Here is a 19,725-nt window from a genome sequence, read left to right as displayed (position 1 = left end):
AAGTTAGCGTAAGTCTGATCTGAGTTTTCCACTGTTTTGTTGTTGTTGTTGTTGTTGTTGTTGTCTTGTTATAAGTCTTGGTTTGGGTTGTAATTTCATGGTCGGCAAATCTGGCGAAATTTACTTTGCGAGAAATCAAAGGATGTACTATAATAGTAGACTGTTCTTTCACACTGAACTTTATTTTTTGCCTTTTCTAGCCATTATTTGCATTTTAAATGAAGAAAAGTTTAACGTGGATGGATGGACAGTTTACAATCCAGTGGAAGAATACAGGAGGCAGGTAAGTTGTTAGATGCTATTGTCTGTTATGTGATGAACCTGAAACATGCATTATGACAGTATGTCATCAGCCATGCTTTCTGAAGATCAGCAACATCCTTGCTAAATATCTTTTCCATGGTGGTGATATTATCCACATTTTGTACAATATATCTCATTCTGTCTGTTACTGTATAACTTACAAGCTCATTCCATGGCCATATGCAAGCTGCATTGAAGGCTGGATCACTAAATTCTATTTCCTTCGCTATATGAAGAGCATCAATTTTGTGTTGTTTATGAAATGAATTAAATACTTAGGATTTAGAAAAGTCAAACATTTTAGAAGTTACACTTTAGGACTTGATGTTGCTATGTATATGCATGTTTGGGAGCTTAACTATTACTTGCAGCTAGATTTAAATTATATTCATTTCAGTTTGCAGATTCAAATGAATTAGAACTGTTTCCCTGTAGTGATGTCTTTTCAAGAAAGCTTTGATAAGTGTACATTATAATTGCCTTTACTGCTCTCTTACATGAATGTCACCTAATTGCATGTTTATTTGCTATAATAAAGGCAAGAGGCTTGGTCTCATGTTGATGTTCAGGAACAAAAGTCTCTTGCAGTATTTTGTGAAGGGAATTCTGTGCGTAATATGTAACAAGAGCCACAGTTTGACCTCTGGTATAACCAAATCTATAGACAGCTAGGAGTTGTACAATGGGATTATTCACAATTCTTGTTCTACAAAGCTCTTAAGATAATTGAAAAGTTTTGTTGGATGAGATTTGAGAATCAGATCAAGCCCATTTGCTTTATATGAAAAGTTAGTGAATATAAAGTAAAATCGTAGAACCCTANAACTTCTTGCCATTCACATGCAGAAAACTGTTGCTGCTGAAAGATGCTTTTCCAGAAATACACTGTGTTGTAGGGGAGGGAACACTGGTATTCAAAGTGATTAGTCTGATGACAGAGGAAAATGGATGGGGAGGGAGCTACATAGAGGAAAAGTGCCCAGACGCAGCGCCTCCAGAGAAGGTGGTTGTACAGGGGCTGTGTGGGCCTTCATGTCTTCATTCGGTCAGCGAGCCTGTGTTCTGCCTCCCTCTGACCAGGCGCCATTGTAGTTACTGGGGATAAAGGATGGGAATGAAGCAAGTGTGTACTTTCATGGAGCCCATGTTCTAGGGGAGGGGATAGTATATATGTACAGTGAACAAGTACATATGTAATATGTCAAATGATCATAAGCGATAGGGAAAATCAGATGGGAATAGGGAATGCTGTTTGAGGGTAACATGTTTTTCTGTAGGGTGTCAGAGAAGGTCTTACTGATTAAGATTATTGGAACAGAGATGTGAGAGAAGTAAGACAAGAAGCTATGAGGTAAAAGAATTCCAGGCAGATGGAATAGTAGCCGCAAAGGCCCTGAGAATGGCATGTGCTTGGTGCCTTTAGGGAGTGGCACAGGAGGCAGGTCTGACTCCCGTGGAGCGAGTGAGTCCGAGAGCAGAGATGTGGTAGGGGAGATGGGCAGATGGCAGACAGCTGCATAAGCCATTGGAAGGACTTCCACCTTTACTCCTCGCAAAGTAGAAAGCTACAGGAGGATTTGGGGCAAGGAAAGGACTTGATCTGACCTATGACACTGTCACCCTGATTTAAGAAGTACAAAGATGAAAGCAGGGGAGCAGTTAGGTTTTTGTAATCAACCAAGTAAGAGATCATGGAGGCTTGGACCAGGGTAGTAGCCATGTGGTGACAAAGATGAATCCAAGGTTTTCAGCTCAATCAGCTGGAAGGATGGGGCTGTCATGTACTGAAATGGGGAGACTGTGGGAAGAGCAGGACTGGGTAGGGGAAGCCAAGGGTGTTTGGCTTTGGATGTGTTGAGAGTTCTCCAGATGCCTCTTAGGCAGTCTGGTGGGGTGGTAGAGTGGACACTCGGATAGCCAAGTCTGGAATTCAGAGGGGATGCTGGAGAATGATAGGTCCTTACTAGTCACTAGAATATGGATGGTATTTGGGGCTATCAAATGTATCAACAGCACATTGAGGGTGAGTATAGATAGAGAAGAGGTGAGAGGTCTGAGTCCTACCATTTCACAGAAACCAGGGCATGGATTCAGAATTCACAGAGAACAGTTAACTCAGAGTTTTCTTAATATCCTGTCTTTTTAAAAAACAAACACGTCATTGTTCCCTTTTGAGACAGTTGCACCGTTTTAACAATAATTCCTGAATTTTATTTTTCTTCCTTTCCTTCTTTCTTTTTAGTGGCTTGTACCTGATCAATTGCTAATACTGTTTAAAATTGATAGGCACTTTTTGGTCTGGTAATCTGATTTTTTTGTGGAACATCGTTAAAAGAACAATTGAGAGATTTATAGCCATAGAAAATTGAGGCTTCTTTCTATTACTCAAGATAGAAGTTAGCGTAAGTCTGATCTGAGTTTTCCACTGTTTTTGTTGTTGTTGTTGTTGTTGTTGTTGTCTTGTTATAAGTCTTGGTTTGGGTTGTAATTTCATGGTCGGCAAATCTGGCGAAATTTACTTTGCGAGAAATCAAAGGATGTACTATAATAGTAGACTGTTCTTTCACACTGAACTTTATTTTTTGCCTTTTCTAGCCATTATTTGCATTTTTAAATGAAGAAAAGTTTAACGTGGATGGATGGACAGTTTACAATCCAGTGGAAGAATACAGGAGGCAGGTAAGTTGTTAGATGCTATTGTCTGTTATGTGATGAACCTGAAACATGCATTATGACAGTATGTCATCAGCCATGCTTTCTGAAGATCAGCAACATCCTTGCTAAATATCTTTTCCATGGTGGTGATATTATCCACATTTTGTACAATATATCTCATTCTGTCTGTTACTGTATAACTTACAAGCTCATTCCATGGCCATATGCAAGCTGCATTGAAGGCTGGATCACTAAATTCTATTTCCTTCGCTATATGAAGAGCATCAATTTTGTGTTGTTTATGAAATGAATTAAATACTTAGGATTTAGAAAAGTCAAACATTTTAGAAGTTACACTTTAGGACTTGATGTTGCTATGTATATGCATGTTTGGGAGCTTAACTATTACTTGCAGCTAGATTTAAATTATATTCATTTCAGTTTGCAGATTCAAATGAATTAGAACTGTTTCCCTGTAGTGATGTCTTTTTCAAGAAAGCTTTGATAAGTGTACATTATAATTGCCTTTACTGCTCTCTTACATGAATGTCACCTAATTGCATGTTTATTTGCTATAATAAAGGCAAGAGGCTTGGTCTCATGTTGATGTTCAGGAACAAAAGTCTCTTGCAGTATTTTTGTGAAGGGAATTCTGTGCGTAATATGTAACAAGAGCCACAGTTTGACCTCTGGTATAACCAAATCTATAGACAGCTAGGAGTTGTACAATGGGATTATTCACAATTCTTGTTCTACAAAGCTCTTAAGATAATTGAAAAGTTTTGTTGGATGAGATTTGAGAATCAGATCAAGCCCATTTGCTTTATATGAAAAGTTAGTGAATATAAAGTAAAATCGTAGAACCCTAGACTTGAGAAGAACCATCTAGTCACCACCTTCACCATGAAAAACCTGGATTGATTTCCTTTTTTAGTCTTAATCAACGGTTTGCATATTCATGAACAGATTTGACACTCTGGAATTAGGGTGCAGGAGTTTAGCTGTAGAACACATGTGAGATAGTATATCCTGTTGCTTCCATAAGTCGCGTTTAGACTGTTGAGTTTTCTAAGGCTTTGCACTCCTCCCATTTTAATGGCTTCTGTTCTGGACTAGCTATTGAGGCAGAAGGACCATGAAAACATTTTGCATGTTTTGGAGGCCTCTGTAAATGATGTATTAAAATATTTTTACCTTATTTTTGAAGTGTTATTGATAACATTAAGACTTTTTTTTTTAGTTCAAAGCTTCTAGCTTGAAATAAAACAGTTCCTGTTTTTAAGATTGCATGCGTATATGAACTGTTGAAGGTATTTTCTTCTAGACTGCCATTATATTCAATCTTTTTTTCTTATAACTTTCTGATGGGACTTATAACTGTCTAATTGGACTCAGCATCAGACTCAACATCTGTTTGGTCCGTGGTCTCTAGGGCCAGACCTAAAGAAAAGGTACAATGTCTGTCCCCAAAGCAAACACCCACATAGCTCACTTTCATGTGTGTATCTGTGCATTTGTGAGAATGGGGAGAGAATATTCCACCACCTCTGAATCTTTTCCATACTAAATACAATTTTGTGGGGAGATGATAGGGTGGGAGGTGTCTTCTGTGTCTCCCTGTCACATTAACAGTCTGCTTAAAATGCAAATGACTGTATTTCTAACACAACCTATAGGGCGATCTTCGATTCCGAACAACTTGATTGAAAAAAACTCATCGGAGGTGGCGAAATGAGCCTCCCCAGAGGGGTTTTCCTTTACTTCCCCTCTGTGATTTTCTTCATGAGCTCAGCCTCTTTCCACTGTGGAGCAGACTGAAGCATTCACTCTGTTTTGAGCAGGGAGAGGAAGTTGCCTGATCTCTTTTCTACCCTGTTAGACCCAGATTAAGATGAAGCAGGGTAATTTTTTAGGGGATGGGAGGGGTGCATGGGCGGGGGATGAACTTGGGTTTATCTGTGTGGTACAGGTAGTAAAGAATATGTGGACACAAAATAAAGGAAGATGAGTTCCTTTGAATTCAAGAGAATCTGTATTTACAAAGTATAGTTTAGAACTGTAAAAACCACCAATGTTTTGTCTTGTGTTCTTACGTTGTCTGGATTATTGATTTGGCACCCTTATTATAAATAGGTAGACCGTCATCACCCTGTGGTCAAAGAGGCATGTGCACATATTGCTAGAAGGAAGAAAAGAGGCCCAAGGCCAAATCCAGAGATGACGTCAAGCAATACTGACTTGAATTTCCTTTTTTTCCTCACAGGGCTTGCCCAATCACCATTGGAGAATCACTTTTATTAATAAGTGCTATGAGCTCTGTGACACTTACCCTGCTCTTTTGGTGGTTCCGTATCGTGCCTCAGATGATGACCTCCGGAGAGTTGCAACTTTCAGGTCCCGAAATCGAATTCCAGTGAGTACTGCAATTAATATTTCTCTCGAAGAGCACCTTTTAGTCCATAAGAATGGTAGTCGTATAACTTAGAGAACGTTCCTTTTGGAATTCTATCCCCAAAAATACTTACCAGTGCTTTCTGAGTGCAAAGCACCATACCAGATTGGAGAAGAAGTGTGCCGTCACCTGCCTTCTAGGAGCTTGCAACTAAGGATCGAGAATGAACGCAAGTAAAGAGCTCTCTACGAGAGAGGGGCTGCACGTAATAGGAACCAAGTGCTGTGTGGAAGGAAGCAAGAAAGGACAGGCTCCTTATGACTTTCGTCTTTGTGGCACAATACGTGATACTATATGATAGGCTCTTGATAAATGTCAGATAAATCATGCTGGAAAGAACACACTGTCTTGTTATAGAGTGTGTCAGCACAGACTTTGACATATACTCACCATGAGCTCACCCCCGTCACCTTTGCAGGCTGCCCCAATACCATTGTCTAACTGGAGTCAAGTATAGATTATTCCAGACAGTATCCATACGGTATCATTGCATCTAGTTCACAAAGCTCTCTTTTGGTCCTTAAATATTAATGGGCATGTCATACTGTCTAACATTGACAAAATTGACTAAAATTTAGATATCCTCCCCTGCTAATTTTCAGGGTCTGTCATAAGTACATTGGGTTTTTTTTTTTTTCCTAATAAGTAAATGTTTAAAACAAAGGTTGAAAAAATTAAGACTTAATGTCACCTTGCCTTCTTCAAGTCTAGACTTTTTTTTCCTTAAAAGGATATTTGTGCAATACTTTGTATTCTGTCAGCCTAATATGAATTGTAATTTTTTTTAAATTCACTTGTGAACACACTTCTAGCCATAAAACGGCAGAAGTGATGCTGTGATCTCAGTGCACCACCTTAGGAGACATGCTGTTGATTTGTCCCATTATTAGTGATGTTAACTGTGATTATTCTGCTAAGGCAGTGTCTGTCATGTTTTTCCACTGTAGCACTATTATTTTACCCATTAAAATTAATAAATGCCTTATTAATGATTTCTTTAAAATTTACTTCTCTAGTTACTAGTGTCCATATCTTCAGGATATAAATTGTACTTGAAAATATGTTCTTTAGCTCATGTTGTTAGAACATGGTGCTAATGAAGCTAGGGTTACAAGTTCAGTCTTCCTGTGCTCTGTTTGGACATGCTCTTCTGTACCATAGCCACAGACTACACCCCTACCCTGGCTGGCTGTCTTGCTAATAATACATGCCTTGCTCACAAGGACAACTGGGCTAGGGTCGCCTGGCTCAGTTTTGTTCATGTATTCATTCAGTTCATATTTATTGAGCACCTACTGTGTCATTTGTGTATGTGGGAGTATTCCATGGGATTTGAAACAGAGAAAATTAAACAACTGTGCCCTTTCCACCATGCTTGGTTACCATCTTGATCCAGTAGTCCCCATTATTCTGAATGAATGAGTGTCCGCTGTAGAGCAGATGGAATTTCTTAACTTTTTATTTAGTCATGTTATTGATCCTTCTTACTTTATTGTGGCCACCAATTTATATTTATTTTTCCTAAAATAGCTTTTATAGGAAAGACTAAGTTCACCATCACCTCTACATATTTATAGATCTACTATTAGGTACTATTAAGCATGGTAGTATGTTCTTTTCAGTATACTTTTTAACCACCCGGCTGTTGGCTAAGTCTCAGAGCTTTGCTTACACCCAGAAAATATGTGCCGTTTAATGCTGAACATCAATTAATATCTGTAGTTGCGTTCTGTTTTATAAAAAGCTCCTGTAAAAAATACAAAAGAGTGATGGAAAGAGATCTGATATTTCGCATTTAATAAGCATACAAACTATAATAAAATATCGCTGGGCGTTAGAGAAATAATCAATGTGCTTTAAAATGTTATCCATTAATGCTATTCTCTTATTCTCAAACAGCATTTGTCTTAATGTCTTAATTTTATGAGTCTTTAGTGTACAAGTAATGCACGTTCATTTTAAGCATTATAAAAAATACTGATAAGCAAAAAGGAGTCTGCCACCTAGTGAGAACCAGTGTTAACATTGTTGGTATATATCCTTTCAGACTTCCTTCTAAACATATATATATGTTCCTTCTAAATATATATATATATTTGAAAAAAATGAAATTATTCTATAATTTGTGTCTCAGTCTATAGAAATTATTCTATAATTTGTGTCTTTTTCTATCTAGCAGTATCTTGTAAACAGCTTCCCATGTTGCTAAATATGATCCGCTCATATGCCGGTGTGTAGGTGTACCAAGATTTATTTAATCAGTTTTCCACTGTGAGACATTCAGCTTCTGCTTAATCTTTTGCTATTATAAATAATGCTGTAATAAACATCTTTCAGTGGTTAGATGTTTGTGTACTTCCTTAATTATGGCTTCTAGATATTAATTTTAATAAGAATAATACAGTGCCATATACTGTAAAGGCACTCATGGTAGTTGACGCTGTGAAATGAACATTATTTGTACCTATTTAGCTCTGTAATAAGCATCCTTTTCAAAAAGTAGTAAGAATCCCCCCTCCTGCAAAGAAATTAAGAGGTGAAACAACTCAGAGGAGTAGCATTTCCTAACATGGCACCACAAAGAGAAGAGGGGTGGGGGGAGGGAAGCCATTGCCTATGGTCTGACTGAAATTTACAACTTGATGAGGGTCTTTCTCAAATAACAAATCTTTTAAATGTGTAGCAAATAACTCTTTAAAGTGATCTCATGTCTCTTGTCTCTCTTGATACCAGGGCCATAGAGGGAAGGGAAGGCAGATCTCATATGTGCTGTGCATTATAGATTGGAAGGTGGAGGTTTAGGTCCCACTAGTACCTTCTCCAAGGCTCCCAGTTCTGAGCCTTTAGACTCTTAGGCAGGGGTTACAATGGTGTTTTTAATGGATCTCTGTTATGGTGCAAGGACCATATTTGTTCTGAGAATGAATAAATATTATCGTATAATCTTTTCTCAATAACCTGTTGTCATTATAAACACTCATTTTTATAAACATCAATGTTTGTCATTTGCCATCGTGAGGTAGGTAACTTCAGAGACATCAGGGAATTTGGTGTTATGTTAAGTAAGCCCACATGGTTATGCTTCTTTAGTTCTTTGTGTCTGCATTTTGTAGTTTTTGTTAACTGACTTTCCTGGCTGCTGGGCCTGCCTCTATAAGCTAACACGAGCCAGTGTTTATTGCAGACTTTCTAGGCATTCTTCTTCAGGCCACCCAGCAACCCTATGAGATTATATTATTCTCCCCATTTTATGGAAGAGGAAAGGAAAGCCAGAGAAGCTGCGAGTGAAATGCCTGAGGTTAGAGCCATGGCAGAGATGGCACTAGACCCCAAAGTCTACATTGTCACTCACTGTGCTGCAGTTCTCCAGCTCCCCATTTTTAACAGCTTTATTGAGATCTACTTCGCATACCAAACAATTTCCCATCTCAAGTGTACAATTCTGTCATTTTTGGTATATTACATTATTAGCTACCTTTTATGTGTATTACTTTTCACATGCTATGAGCTTGGAAACCAGGGAGCAAATGTACTAGACTTGTGTATAAAATTAGAGAAGGCAGGTTCTGAATCAGGGTTTGATGAGCTCTCCTAGGCAGTGGATGTCCACATTGCACTGTGGAGACAAGCAGACCTTCGCTCTTTGGGCTGTCCTGAGATTCGTTTTGCTCCCCTTGGGTTTTCTTCCTTCCTGTGTTAGATTCTAGAATTGAGACTGTCGGGAAAATGATCTGTAGACATGAGTTGGTATTATGAGAAACATATTGTACCACAGACCATTTCCTTTACCTCTCACTTTTTGCCAAAGCTGCTTCTATATGATAACAAATCCAGTGCAAGCTGCATAATTAAAATAGGATCAAGCTTTCAATTTCCTTTAAGTGATATTACTATTTTTAGGTAAGCAATTAATTTCTATTGGATGTGGTGCTAATTAAGAAAAGACTGGTAGTTGTACTTGTTTCTGAGTTATATTATTAAATGCATGTCTCTGGGCACACGCACACAGTGAGATTGCAAGTGAACAAGTATTCTATTTTAGCACAATCAGATTCACTTCTTGATAACTATCAGTGCTTTACTGTTTTGCAGTTTTAATTGTTTGCTTGGAGATTGGCTTTCTTGAGAGCTTAAACTTTCTGACCTAACCATAGGTGCTGTCATGGATTCATCCAGAAAATAAGACGGTCATTGTGCGTTGCAGTCAGCCTCTTGTCGGTATGAGTGGGAAACGAAATAAAGATGATGAGAAATATCTCGATGTTATCAGGGAGACTAATAAACAGATTTCCAAACTCACCATCTATGATGCAAGACCCAGCGTAAATGCAGTGGCCAACAAGGTGAGTGGACTTAGTGATGTGCTGGACACTTAGCTTACATATGGAATGCAGTGTTTTCTGTGAATGTTTTTGCCATGGTATAGAAACACATGGGTTTAAATTAATAGTTAAGAAAACCAGTTCTCTTAGATATAAAGTAGTTGTAATCACAAAACTTAAACAAAATTGAATACATCAAAATCAAATGCAAATAAACTTTAGGTAAATAGGCATGTCTAGACTATGAAGTTGGGTTTTGGCCAGGACCTTGGCAGGAAAAAGTTAGATTCTCTTTAAAGCCCTTTCAGCTGTGGATGATCACTCATTGTGTACACTATTGAGGCATCTGTAAGGAGCTATGGGAAGCTGTAATTATTAAAATACTAAATTTGTATGCTTACCCAAAGACTCCCTCCCCCATACCCGTATATACTCACATATGTGTATTCTCATTTACATAAGATAATTCAAGAAATGAGTAAATCCACGTATGTGAGTTTTCCAAGCACAAACATATACACAAAGTTGACCATTTTCAAAGAAGTCTGTCTCAATTGACTTTTTGCTGTAAACAGAATATGCTGAATGCACTTAAAATTGATTAGGGTCATCATGAACATCAGTGACTGCACAGTGTTGCCTTCAGAAGCTGCTGCAAGGTGTATGGCTGTTTGCTCCTATGCTAAATGGCCCCAGGTTGGTGTGCATTTTACGTTCTATTTCTCCTTTTTGTTGTTTTTCTTTTCCTTCTCCTCCCATCATTGCTGTCACTTTGAAATGCTTACAAGGGGCCTGCCCTAAATTGCTCACTCCTATTCCAGCTTTCAGATTTATTGTTTCTCATCTGCTGTAGGCTTAAATTTCATCATATTTAATACATTGCTTATCCTGAGGTTATTTGTCTGGCATCTTCAATTATTCAGAACATAACCAGAAAGCAAAACAAGTTCTTGAGCAGCTCAGATAGGTGCACCAGCTTCCCAGTAGAATCTGTGATGTCTGTCTGCACTAGGATGTATCAGACTGCATGCATGCACAGCTCAACTCTTCATTATTTGCGCACAGATCTTCTGTCCTACATGTTTAATCCTGGGCCACCTCCGCATCTCCATGCATGCTTTTGAACCAGCTGTTTGTTACTATGGTTTTGTTTGGTCCAGAGATGATTTTGAAATTATATGTGAAGCAATCAGTAAGCTAAATGGACAAGTAAATTAGGAATCGTAAGTGAAACACTCAGGAAATGAAATCTAAATCTAAATGTCTTCTTGGATTGTCCTTAATGTTATGTCTCTCTGTTACTATTATCTTTCATATATAATTCAGAGTGAATACATATATATCTAATGCAATCTTTTCATGTACATATTTAGCCTGAAATAGATATGACACAGCATTACAATGAAGTATTTACAAAGAATATTTTAGAATATTAAAATGCATGAAATGGATACACTAATGAACTCTAAAGCTCATTCTAGAAAGAGAATTCCTGAAGGCCTTTTTAACACTCAGGAAACAAGCCTCAATTTCTAGTCCTCTTAGGAGTCAAGGGAAGGAAAATATCGGGGAAAAAGCCTAAGCTTTACAGATCTCTGTCATTCTTTTAAAAAGCTCACTTGTGTCCTCCTCCCTCTGCTGTGTCTCTCCACTAGTCGTCTATATCCATAGCAACAGGCCCGTAGACCTTTACATCATCGTTCTAGGTAATCTACATTGTTCTTTTTTGTTGAAGAAAGGAAAACCAGAAAGAATACTTCAAAAGTAACCAGAGATGTAGAATTTGAACTTTCAGGAACTCAGTGTGTGCTTGACTAATTGATTGTTGCCCTTTCTGACCTTCTGTTCTCCTTGGACCTAATTGTTCCTCCCTTACGGATATTTAGAAATTTACATCCCCAGATGCAACAAGCAACAGCACGTCATTTTAAATTAAACAAAATCCAAGGATCGGTGAGATCTAGCAGCAAGCCGCTTCTATTTTTGTGGCAGTACATCGTGATGAATTAATGTGGAACTGTGCTAATGTCTGCTTTTACCAGAAACATTAGCGATGAGTAATCAAGTATATTTTTCCTTTTATTTTTTCACTTATTTTCGGTTATTTATGAAGAGAACTCCAGTTTCGAGAATCTCTTTGAAAATCACCACAACTATTTAAAAACCACATGTGTAGAGAAGCAGGAAGAGGAGAAAGTGGCCCACTTAAATAATAAATTGCTTATTTATTAGCTAATAACTTTTTTAAAACAACACTGTGAATGTTTACTGTCTACTTACTAGTGATACTATTTAGAGCAAACTCTAAAGAAATATTTCTGCCTAGGTATATTTTCTTGCCTAGAGTCTTTGGAGACCAAGATTTCTGGCTTTTAACATAGGTCTCTAGGTTTGAAACCTAAATGGATGGTAGCCTTACTTCTGCAGGAAACCTTTCTCTGTGACTAACTCCAGGGAAAAACAAAACAAAACTAAACCTAAGTTTCTTTGGCCCTTCTATCCATGGCTACAAGCTTATATTCCTTCCATTGTTATTAATAAAGAGAAAATAGGCATATTGTAGCTATGGCACATTTGTCTGGTGACTTCTCCTTTCCTCTTCAGCCCCAGGCAGATGTTTCCCTGTTCTGTTCCTACAGGCATTCTGGAGTTAGTATAATATTGCTTTCTTTGCAAGTCTCAGAACTGTTGAACTTTTTCTTAAAGGGCCAAAGGCCACGTGTTCTATGCCATTCCAAAACATTTAAGCAGAATGCAGCCAGATTCCTGAATGAAACCATAGCATCTCTTTGTCAGTGTGGAAAATGGGCACTCTTCACCATGCTGTGAAGATGAACCAAAGCCTGCTCTGGCAAGTTAATACCAGCACTTGTTAAAACCCAGCACTTGTAGGTGCTGCAGTAGGCGATAGCCATCTTGTCTCCTCTTGAAATCTTTTATTCTTTCAGAGCTCACTATGTGCAGCGCTCTGTCGTTGGTGTTTGCATAGCAGAGAAGTAGTCATCGTTTAGTAGAAAAAGTGTGAGCTTTGAAGCCAGACATAGATTTAAATGCCACTTACTACTTATGTGACTTAGGGGATAGTTAACTAGCATCTCTGGGTTTCTGTTTTCTCATTGGCAAAATGGGGATAGTAATACCTATCTTGCAGCACTGCTGAAGAGATAAAATTATGTAAAGCAAGAGTCACAGTACCTGGGATGTCATAGGAGTTCATTAAATAGTGGCTGGCATTAGCTATTATAATAGAGTGTGGTTCCTTTAATAGTATGAGACCTAGGTAATATTATCCCCTATTTTACAGGAGAGGATGTTGAGGCTCAGAAATGTTAAGTGCCTTGTCCCAGATCACATGGCAAGGAGAAGCTGAAGCTGAGCTATCAGCCTGGATCTGACTCCAAGGCCTGTTGTTTTCCTCTAATGCATCACGTCCTACGTGAGTGCTGTTACAGAGCCAGAGGTGCCTGCTGCTGCCTCAGTCTGGCTGCCTCCCCCATTCCCCCTGAACAGTACTATTAGAGATACAAAGCTAATGGAGAATGAGGACCTTTCACAACCTGCTTTTGCCTTTCCAGATCCGGAAGAAGAGCTATTAATTATAGAGCATTTTGAGGAAGATTTTTTTCCTTAGGAATACAGATTCCCCAGGAAATTGCCAGCCTTCTGTCTTTGTTTCAGCTCAAAGTATGACTAATGTTTTTGAGACTTATTGTTGGCTAGGAAGTCAAGTCACATCAATTATTCATTTAAATTGGAGGATTTGGGGTTATTTGGAGGACAAATAACTTTAGAAATATTTGTGTAAGTTTCTAATGAAATAGAAAACTCAACTGATTGTTTGTATTTCATGTTGTTTCTTAGGCAACAGGAGGAGGATATGAAAGTGATGATGCATATCATAACGCCGAACTTTTCTTCTTAGACATTCATAATATTCATGTTATGCGGGAATCTTTAAAAAAAGTAAAGGACATTGTTTATCCTAATGTAGAAGAATCTCATTGGTTGTCCAGTTTGGAGTCTACTCATTGGTTAGAACATATCAAGGCAAGTATATTTTGTTAAAATATTTGCATATATAAACAAGAATGTAATTGTTTGGTGGAATGGAGATATTTTTAAATTCCTTAAAAAAAATGGACATCGAGAGATAAACTTTGTAGTATAGGACCACATTTGACAGTTTTATGTTGCTTTATAATTTGCTTACCTAAATTAAAGATTTCACATCATCACTCCAGAATATATTTAGAGTGTGCAAAGACATCTCTTTCCATCTTTCAGTATTAAGTCGTTCAGTCTTTCACGCAGGTTTATTTACGAATAGCCAATTTATTATCTAACCATTACTGGGTATAACGTCTTTGGACCTAGATAGAGGTGGTCAGTTTTTTTTTTTTTCTTTTTTTTTTTTTTGAAACTAATCTCACATGACTTATTTTAAAGAATTGATTTTGTGTTTTATTATTTTCAATCCTGATAAAGGCATCAATAATCCTCCACTTTTTAAAAAGTACTTGAAGCGATCTGAGGGAACTAACACTTTTAGAAACCCTTTAGTTCTGTAAACAAACAAAAAGTCAGCTTTAATGTATAGGTGAATTATTAAGATACATTCTCTAGTCAAATTTTGTTTTCCAACTTAGCCTTCATCTGCAAATGGTGGCATGCTTTTCTCAGCTAGCCAGGCTCACCCTCTTGGTATCATCCTATATTTCTTTAGCTCCTGCACCTAGCTAATCATAAAGTACCACAGGCCCTTCCTTGGAAACATTTCTGTCACTCTCATAGTCCCCTTACCCTCACACTGGCATTATTCAAACTAGGCCATTACTACCCCTATCTTTGCACTCTTAAAATGGTTCTGTTTTCTCTTCCTTCCCTCTCCTATCTATTCTATAAGCAGCTGACAGAACATTTTCCTAAAATATCCTGCTATTCCAAAACCTCTGGGGGCTCCCAACAGCCTAACCTGATAGTCACACCCCTGTTCATCTGGCTTCTGCAGGTTTGTAGATTAACCTGCAACTACGGAAATCCTTACTCTTCCTAATTCCGTCTCACGCCTGTTTCTAGGCCTTTGTCTAGGTTGTCCTCTTTCTCTAGAATGGATTCCCCCATCCTTCCATTTTCTTCAAGGACCAGATCAAATCCCACCGAATCTCAAAGGGAATGTTCCTTCCACTGACTTTGCTATACATTTTGTCTCTTTTTACACATACCTATCATCTCTTCAATCATATGTGAACCCCCTTAAAGTCTTATACCATTTTCCCATTCACAAGGTCTAACATAAAAAACAAAATAAAACTGTTTATTTTACAATAGTTTTCAATTTACAGAAAAATTGTAAAAGTACTGTAGAAAGTTTGCATGTACCCAACCCAGTTTTTCTCTTTATTGACATCTTACACTGCTCACAACTATGGCATGTCACATTGTACGGTACATTTGTCACAACTAATGAACCAATATTTATACATTATTAACTCATTATTAATGCAGTTCATACTTTATTTGGATTTCCTCAGCTTTCGCCTAATGTCCTTTTTCTGTTCAAGGATCCCTCCCATCCAGGTATCACATATTTAGTTGTCACAATTAGTTTTTTTTTTTTTTTTTTACAATTCATTGGTGAGGATGACAAATTCATAAAAAAATGAAAATCAGGCAAAATCAAAATAAGATTTGATTGGGACCTTGGTCAAGAGAAACACCTTGCATTTGGGGTAGTGGTGGGTCATCCACCTGCTGGTGTCTAACAGGCAGGCTTTCTGCAAAGTAGAACCCAAAATAGAGACTTAACACTGAGATATCGGTTGGGCAGTCAGCTATTGGGCAACAAATGCAAGCAAAGCCCTTTAATGTAGTTTCTGAGAGAGGATGTGTGGGGAAAAGATCAAAGGACTTTGAGTGGAGCTTTGGGCCTGTTTGTATTCAGGGCAGAAGGTAAGAAGTGGAGCTCAGTGAAGGAGGCATATGAGAGAAATGGACATCAAAGGAGGATATTGGAAGGTAAAGAAAGGGTCTTAAGAAGAAAGGGTCAGTGGTACTTGAAGGAGGTTTATTAACGAGGTCCTTTATGACCTTGGGGTTGTCTAGTGATGTGGTGGGCGTGAGTGAGAAAATAGAGGTAATGAGTATCGACTGTTCTTTTAAAAAGAGAGGGAGTTAAGGAAGGGGGAAGTGTTGAGGATCATATGACTATGAGAAGGGCTTTTCAAGTCATGGGAAGCTTTAGCCTATTTTGTAGACAAAGAGAAAAGATTTACTTCAGGAATTTTGTTTAAGGGAAATAATCACACAGATCTGAAAATATGAATATACTAGAATGCTTATGATAGTGGAAAAACAGAGCCAGCATGGTGGCTCATGCCTGTAGTCCCAGTGCTTTGGGAGGTCAAAGCGGGAGGATGGCTTGAGCCCAGGAGTTTGAGACCAGCCTGGGCAACATAGTGTGACCCTGCTTCTTACAAAACTCACACAAACAAACAAACAAAAAATAATTGTGGTGGTGCACAACTGGAGTCCCACCTGCTCAGAAGGCAGAGGCAGGAAGATTGTCTGAGCCCAGGAATTTTCAGGCTGCAGTGACCTATGAATACGATTGTACCACTGCATTCCAGCCTGGGTGACAGAAGAAGTCCCCATCTCTTTAAAAAACAAAAAGTGGATAAGCATTGGAAACAACCTAAATGTACAAGAAAAGTTTTAAACACGCACACATACAGAGTTTAGAAAAGTATCCATCAGTATGTGAATAATTATTATTTCTGAGTAATAGGCCTATGTTTTCTCCATTTTTTCCCAGGGAATATATATTACTTTTGTAAATAAGAGGAAAAGATTTTTTTAAAAAAGAGAGAGCACAGGTACAGGAGTTATTGGCAAGGTGGCTCAGCTGCTACTCTGAGCTAGATAGAAGGAAGAGAGACTGGGTGAAAGTAGGTCTTGTTCAATGGCTCAGATGTCTGAGGAAGTTAGGAGGTAAGGCCATCTGCAAAAGATGAAGTGTGGACGTTAGCACTTAAGAAGTGTGGGAAATGTTTTAAGAGGCCTCTCTAAGGTTTTATAGTTTTGTCTATAGCAAAGGGGATATGAAAGAAATGAAAGAAACTGTCATTGTTCTGTACGGAAGCCAAAGGAGGTACCAGGAGACTGGAGTCCAGGTGGAAACCTGTAATGATATCTGACTCGGGGCTTCTCAGGCATCAGTCACATCATAGCAATTCAAACAGTGGAGCAGAGTTGCGGATAGCCTTGAGTTGGACCTAGAATACTGGATGGAACAAGGGGAAAATCCATTCCCTGCCTCTTCCAGCTTTTTGTGGGCACATCATTCCATCCTCTGCCTCTGTGGTCACATTGCCTTCCCCTCTTCTGTCTGTATGAAATCTCCCTCTGCCTCTCTCATATCAGGATTTGTGTGATGTAATTTAGGGCCCGCCTGGATAATCCGGAATTATCTGTCATCTCAAAATCACTAACTTGATCACATCCACAAAGTCCCTATTACCATGTGAGGTAGTATACACAGGTTCCAGGGATTAGGACCTGGACATCTTTGATGACCATTATTCAGCCTCCTATACTATTTTATAGCCCTAGGTCTGCTGACAGGTGGAGTGGCCATCACTAACCTGTAATCTGGTGAAATGGTGTCACCACTCAGTGTATGAAACCAAGGCAAGCCTTTTGCAATGAGAAAATCACCATCCTTAGCATGCCTCTCAAATCATCATTCCAGTTCACTGACAGCCCCAGCAGGGTGGAAGGAGGACTCTGTAGTGTCTGGAGCTTGTATTTTCTCTTTGTCCTTTTCAATACAGTGCTCTTCCCCTATAGTCCTTCTTCTTTTAAAGTATCATATTATTTTGGCCTTCTTGGATGGCAGCTAGCCGTCATTGAGCCTATGCTCAATGTCAGCACTTTATGGGGAGCATCATTTAGTCCAAGACAAGCTAGTGGGGATATTGCTCATTTCTTCACAGTAGAGAGAAAGAAACCATGGTTACTCAGTTGGCCCAAAGCACGCGATATCAAAAGTGGAATGAGGTTTCAGGCCCAGGTCTTCAGCCATAGAGCCAGTGCTCTTAACTACTGTGATGTATACTGCTTGATGGCTGTCATTTCTTTCATCAGTCACGAGTCCATCAGATTATTTAAGTTTTGGTCATGTGTTTTAAAACTCTGGTTTAGTTTTATTAGATAATTATAGCTGTTTCTGTCAGAAGTGATTGTGGGAATTAATACTTAATTGGAACACAACTAATTTTTCAAAATAATTGGCTGAGATTGAATCCTTTTTTTATTATAAGTGAGGGAAGTATCTCGAGTGAGAGTTGCCCTCTGTAAAAATGCATTAGAACCCCAACTTCATTAAATTGGACTCAAGTGATCTAGTATATTACCATTGCTTCTCAACAGCCGTTTCTTCAGAAGTACTTCAAATGAAAATTGTAAACAGGATTTCAAGGAGAATACTTAAAATGCTTGAAGAAATAAACTGCTCTAGTCATTTTAGGAGTAATGGATTTTGTACCGCTAATTGATGTGCCAGGCATCCTCAGGTCCCTTAACCTTACCTTCTTGGCATTACTTTATCCACTTATCTTTAGTTACATTGTATATGTAAAACTAATGAAGTTACATTTCTTTATTTTTGTAGATTCGGGGGTAAATGTACAGGTTTGTCATATGGGATATATTGCATAGTGAGGTTTGGGCTTCTAGTTTACCTATCACCCGAATAGTGAGTATTGTATCCAGTAGGTAATTTTTCAACCCTCATACATCAGATCTTTCACTGGGTCTACCTTTTTCCGTGAATTAGTTAAAATAAACGAATTTCCATTTCCATTTCCTTGAATTGGGTAAAATGACTGGTAATATATGTCTGTTGCATAGCTGCTAGAATGGAAGAAGTCTTTTAAAAACCAACCCAAAATAACATAATATATACAAATTGTTGATACACATGTGAAAAGATGGAACTCTCATACATTGTTTGTGGGAATGTGAAATGGTACAACCACTTTTGAAAATAGTTTGGCAGTTTCTTTAAAGAATTAAACATACATTCACCATATGATCCAACCATTTCACTCCAAGATATTTTACCCAAGAGAAATAAAAACACTGTGTCCCTTCAAAAAATGTGTATGCAAAAGTTCACGCCAGCACTATTCATAGTAACCAAATGCTAGAAACAACCAAATGTCTGTCAGTTGATGAATGGATAAATAACATGTGGTCTATCTACATACAATGGAAGGGTATGTGACCATGAGAAGGAATGAAGTACCGATTCATGCTACAACACATATCAACCTTGAAAACACGATGCTAAGTGAAAGAAGCCAGTCACAAAAGGCCACCTATTGCATTATTCTATTTATGTGAAACTTCTAGTAAAGGCAAACTATAGAGACAGGAAGCAAATCAATGGTTGCCTGGGGCTCAAGGTGGGAGAAGGATTGACCTTAGAGGGCATAGGTAAACTTTTTGGGTAATGTCGGTGTTCTACAACTACATTATGGTGATAATTGCACAACTGTATAAATTTGCTAAATCTTATTGCACTCACACTCAGGATGGGTATATTCCATGGTTTATAAAGTATATTTCTGTAAATGCATGAATCATCAAAAAATGACATCATAGGCCGGGCGCGGTGGCTCAAGCCTGTAATCCCAGCACTTTGGGAGGCTGAGACGGGCGGATCACAAGGTCAGGAGATCGAGACCATCCTGGCGAACACGGTGAAACCCCGTCTCTACTAAAAACTACAAAAAACTAGCCGGGCGAGGTGTCGGCGCCTGTAGTCCCAGCTACCCGGGAGGCTGAGGCAGTAGAATGGCGTGAACCTGGGAGGCGGAGCTTGCAGTGAGCTGAGATCCAGCCACAGCACTCCAGCCTGGGTGACACAGCGAGACTCCGTCTCAAAAAAATAAATAAATAAATAAATAAAAATAAAAAAAAAATAATAATAAG

General features: G+C 38.5%; 1 protein-coding gene across 1 annotated transcript in view; it reads left to right on the top strand.

Annotated features, from left to right (window-relative positions):
* The window catches only part of MTM1 (myotubularin 1), a 118,504-nt gene that overhangs the window by 81,953 nt on the left and 16,826 nt on the right, over positions 1 to 19,725 (top strand). Inside the window, exons 7-10 of the mRNA XM_017865522.1 lie at positions 2,899 to 2,982; positions 5,222 to 5,371; positions 9,565 to 9,753; positions 13,594 to 13,779. Coding sequence (XP_017721011.1) covers positions 2,899 to 2,982; positions 5,222 to 5,371; positions 9,565 to 9,753; positions 13,594 to 13,779 — 609 coding nt within the window. The remainder of the gene's footprint in view (positions 1 to 2,898; positions 2,983 to 5,221; positions 5,372 to 9,564; positions 9,754 to 13,593; positions 13,780 to 19,725) is intronic.

The sequence above is a fragment of the Rhinopithecus bieti genome, unplaced genomic scaffold (assembly GCF_001698545.2).
Source record: "Rhinopithecus bieti isolate Rb0 unplaced genomic scaffold, ASM169854v2 scaffold_80089, whole genome shotgun sequence".
Classification (NCBI taxonomy): domain Eukaryota; kingdom Metazoa; phylum Chordata; class Mammalia; order Primates; family Cercopithecidae; genus Rhinopithecus; species Rhinopithecus bieti.
The sequence above is the reverse complement of the archived record's forward strand: the minus strand, read 5'-3'. Positions and strand labels throughout refer to the sequence as shown.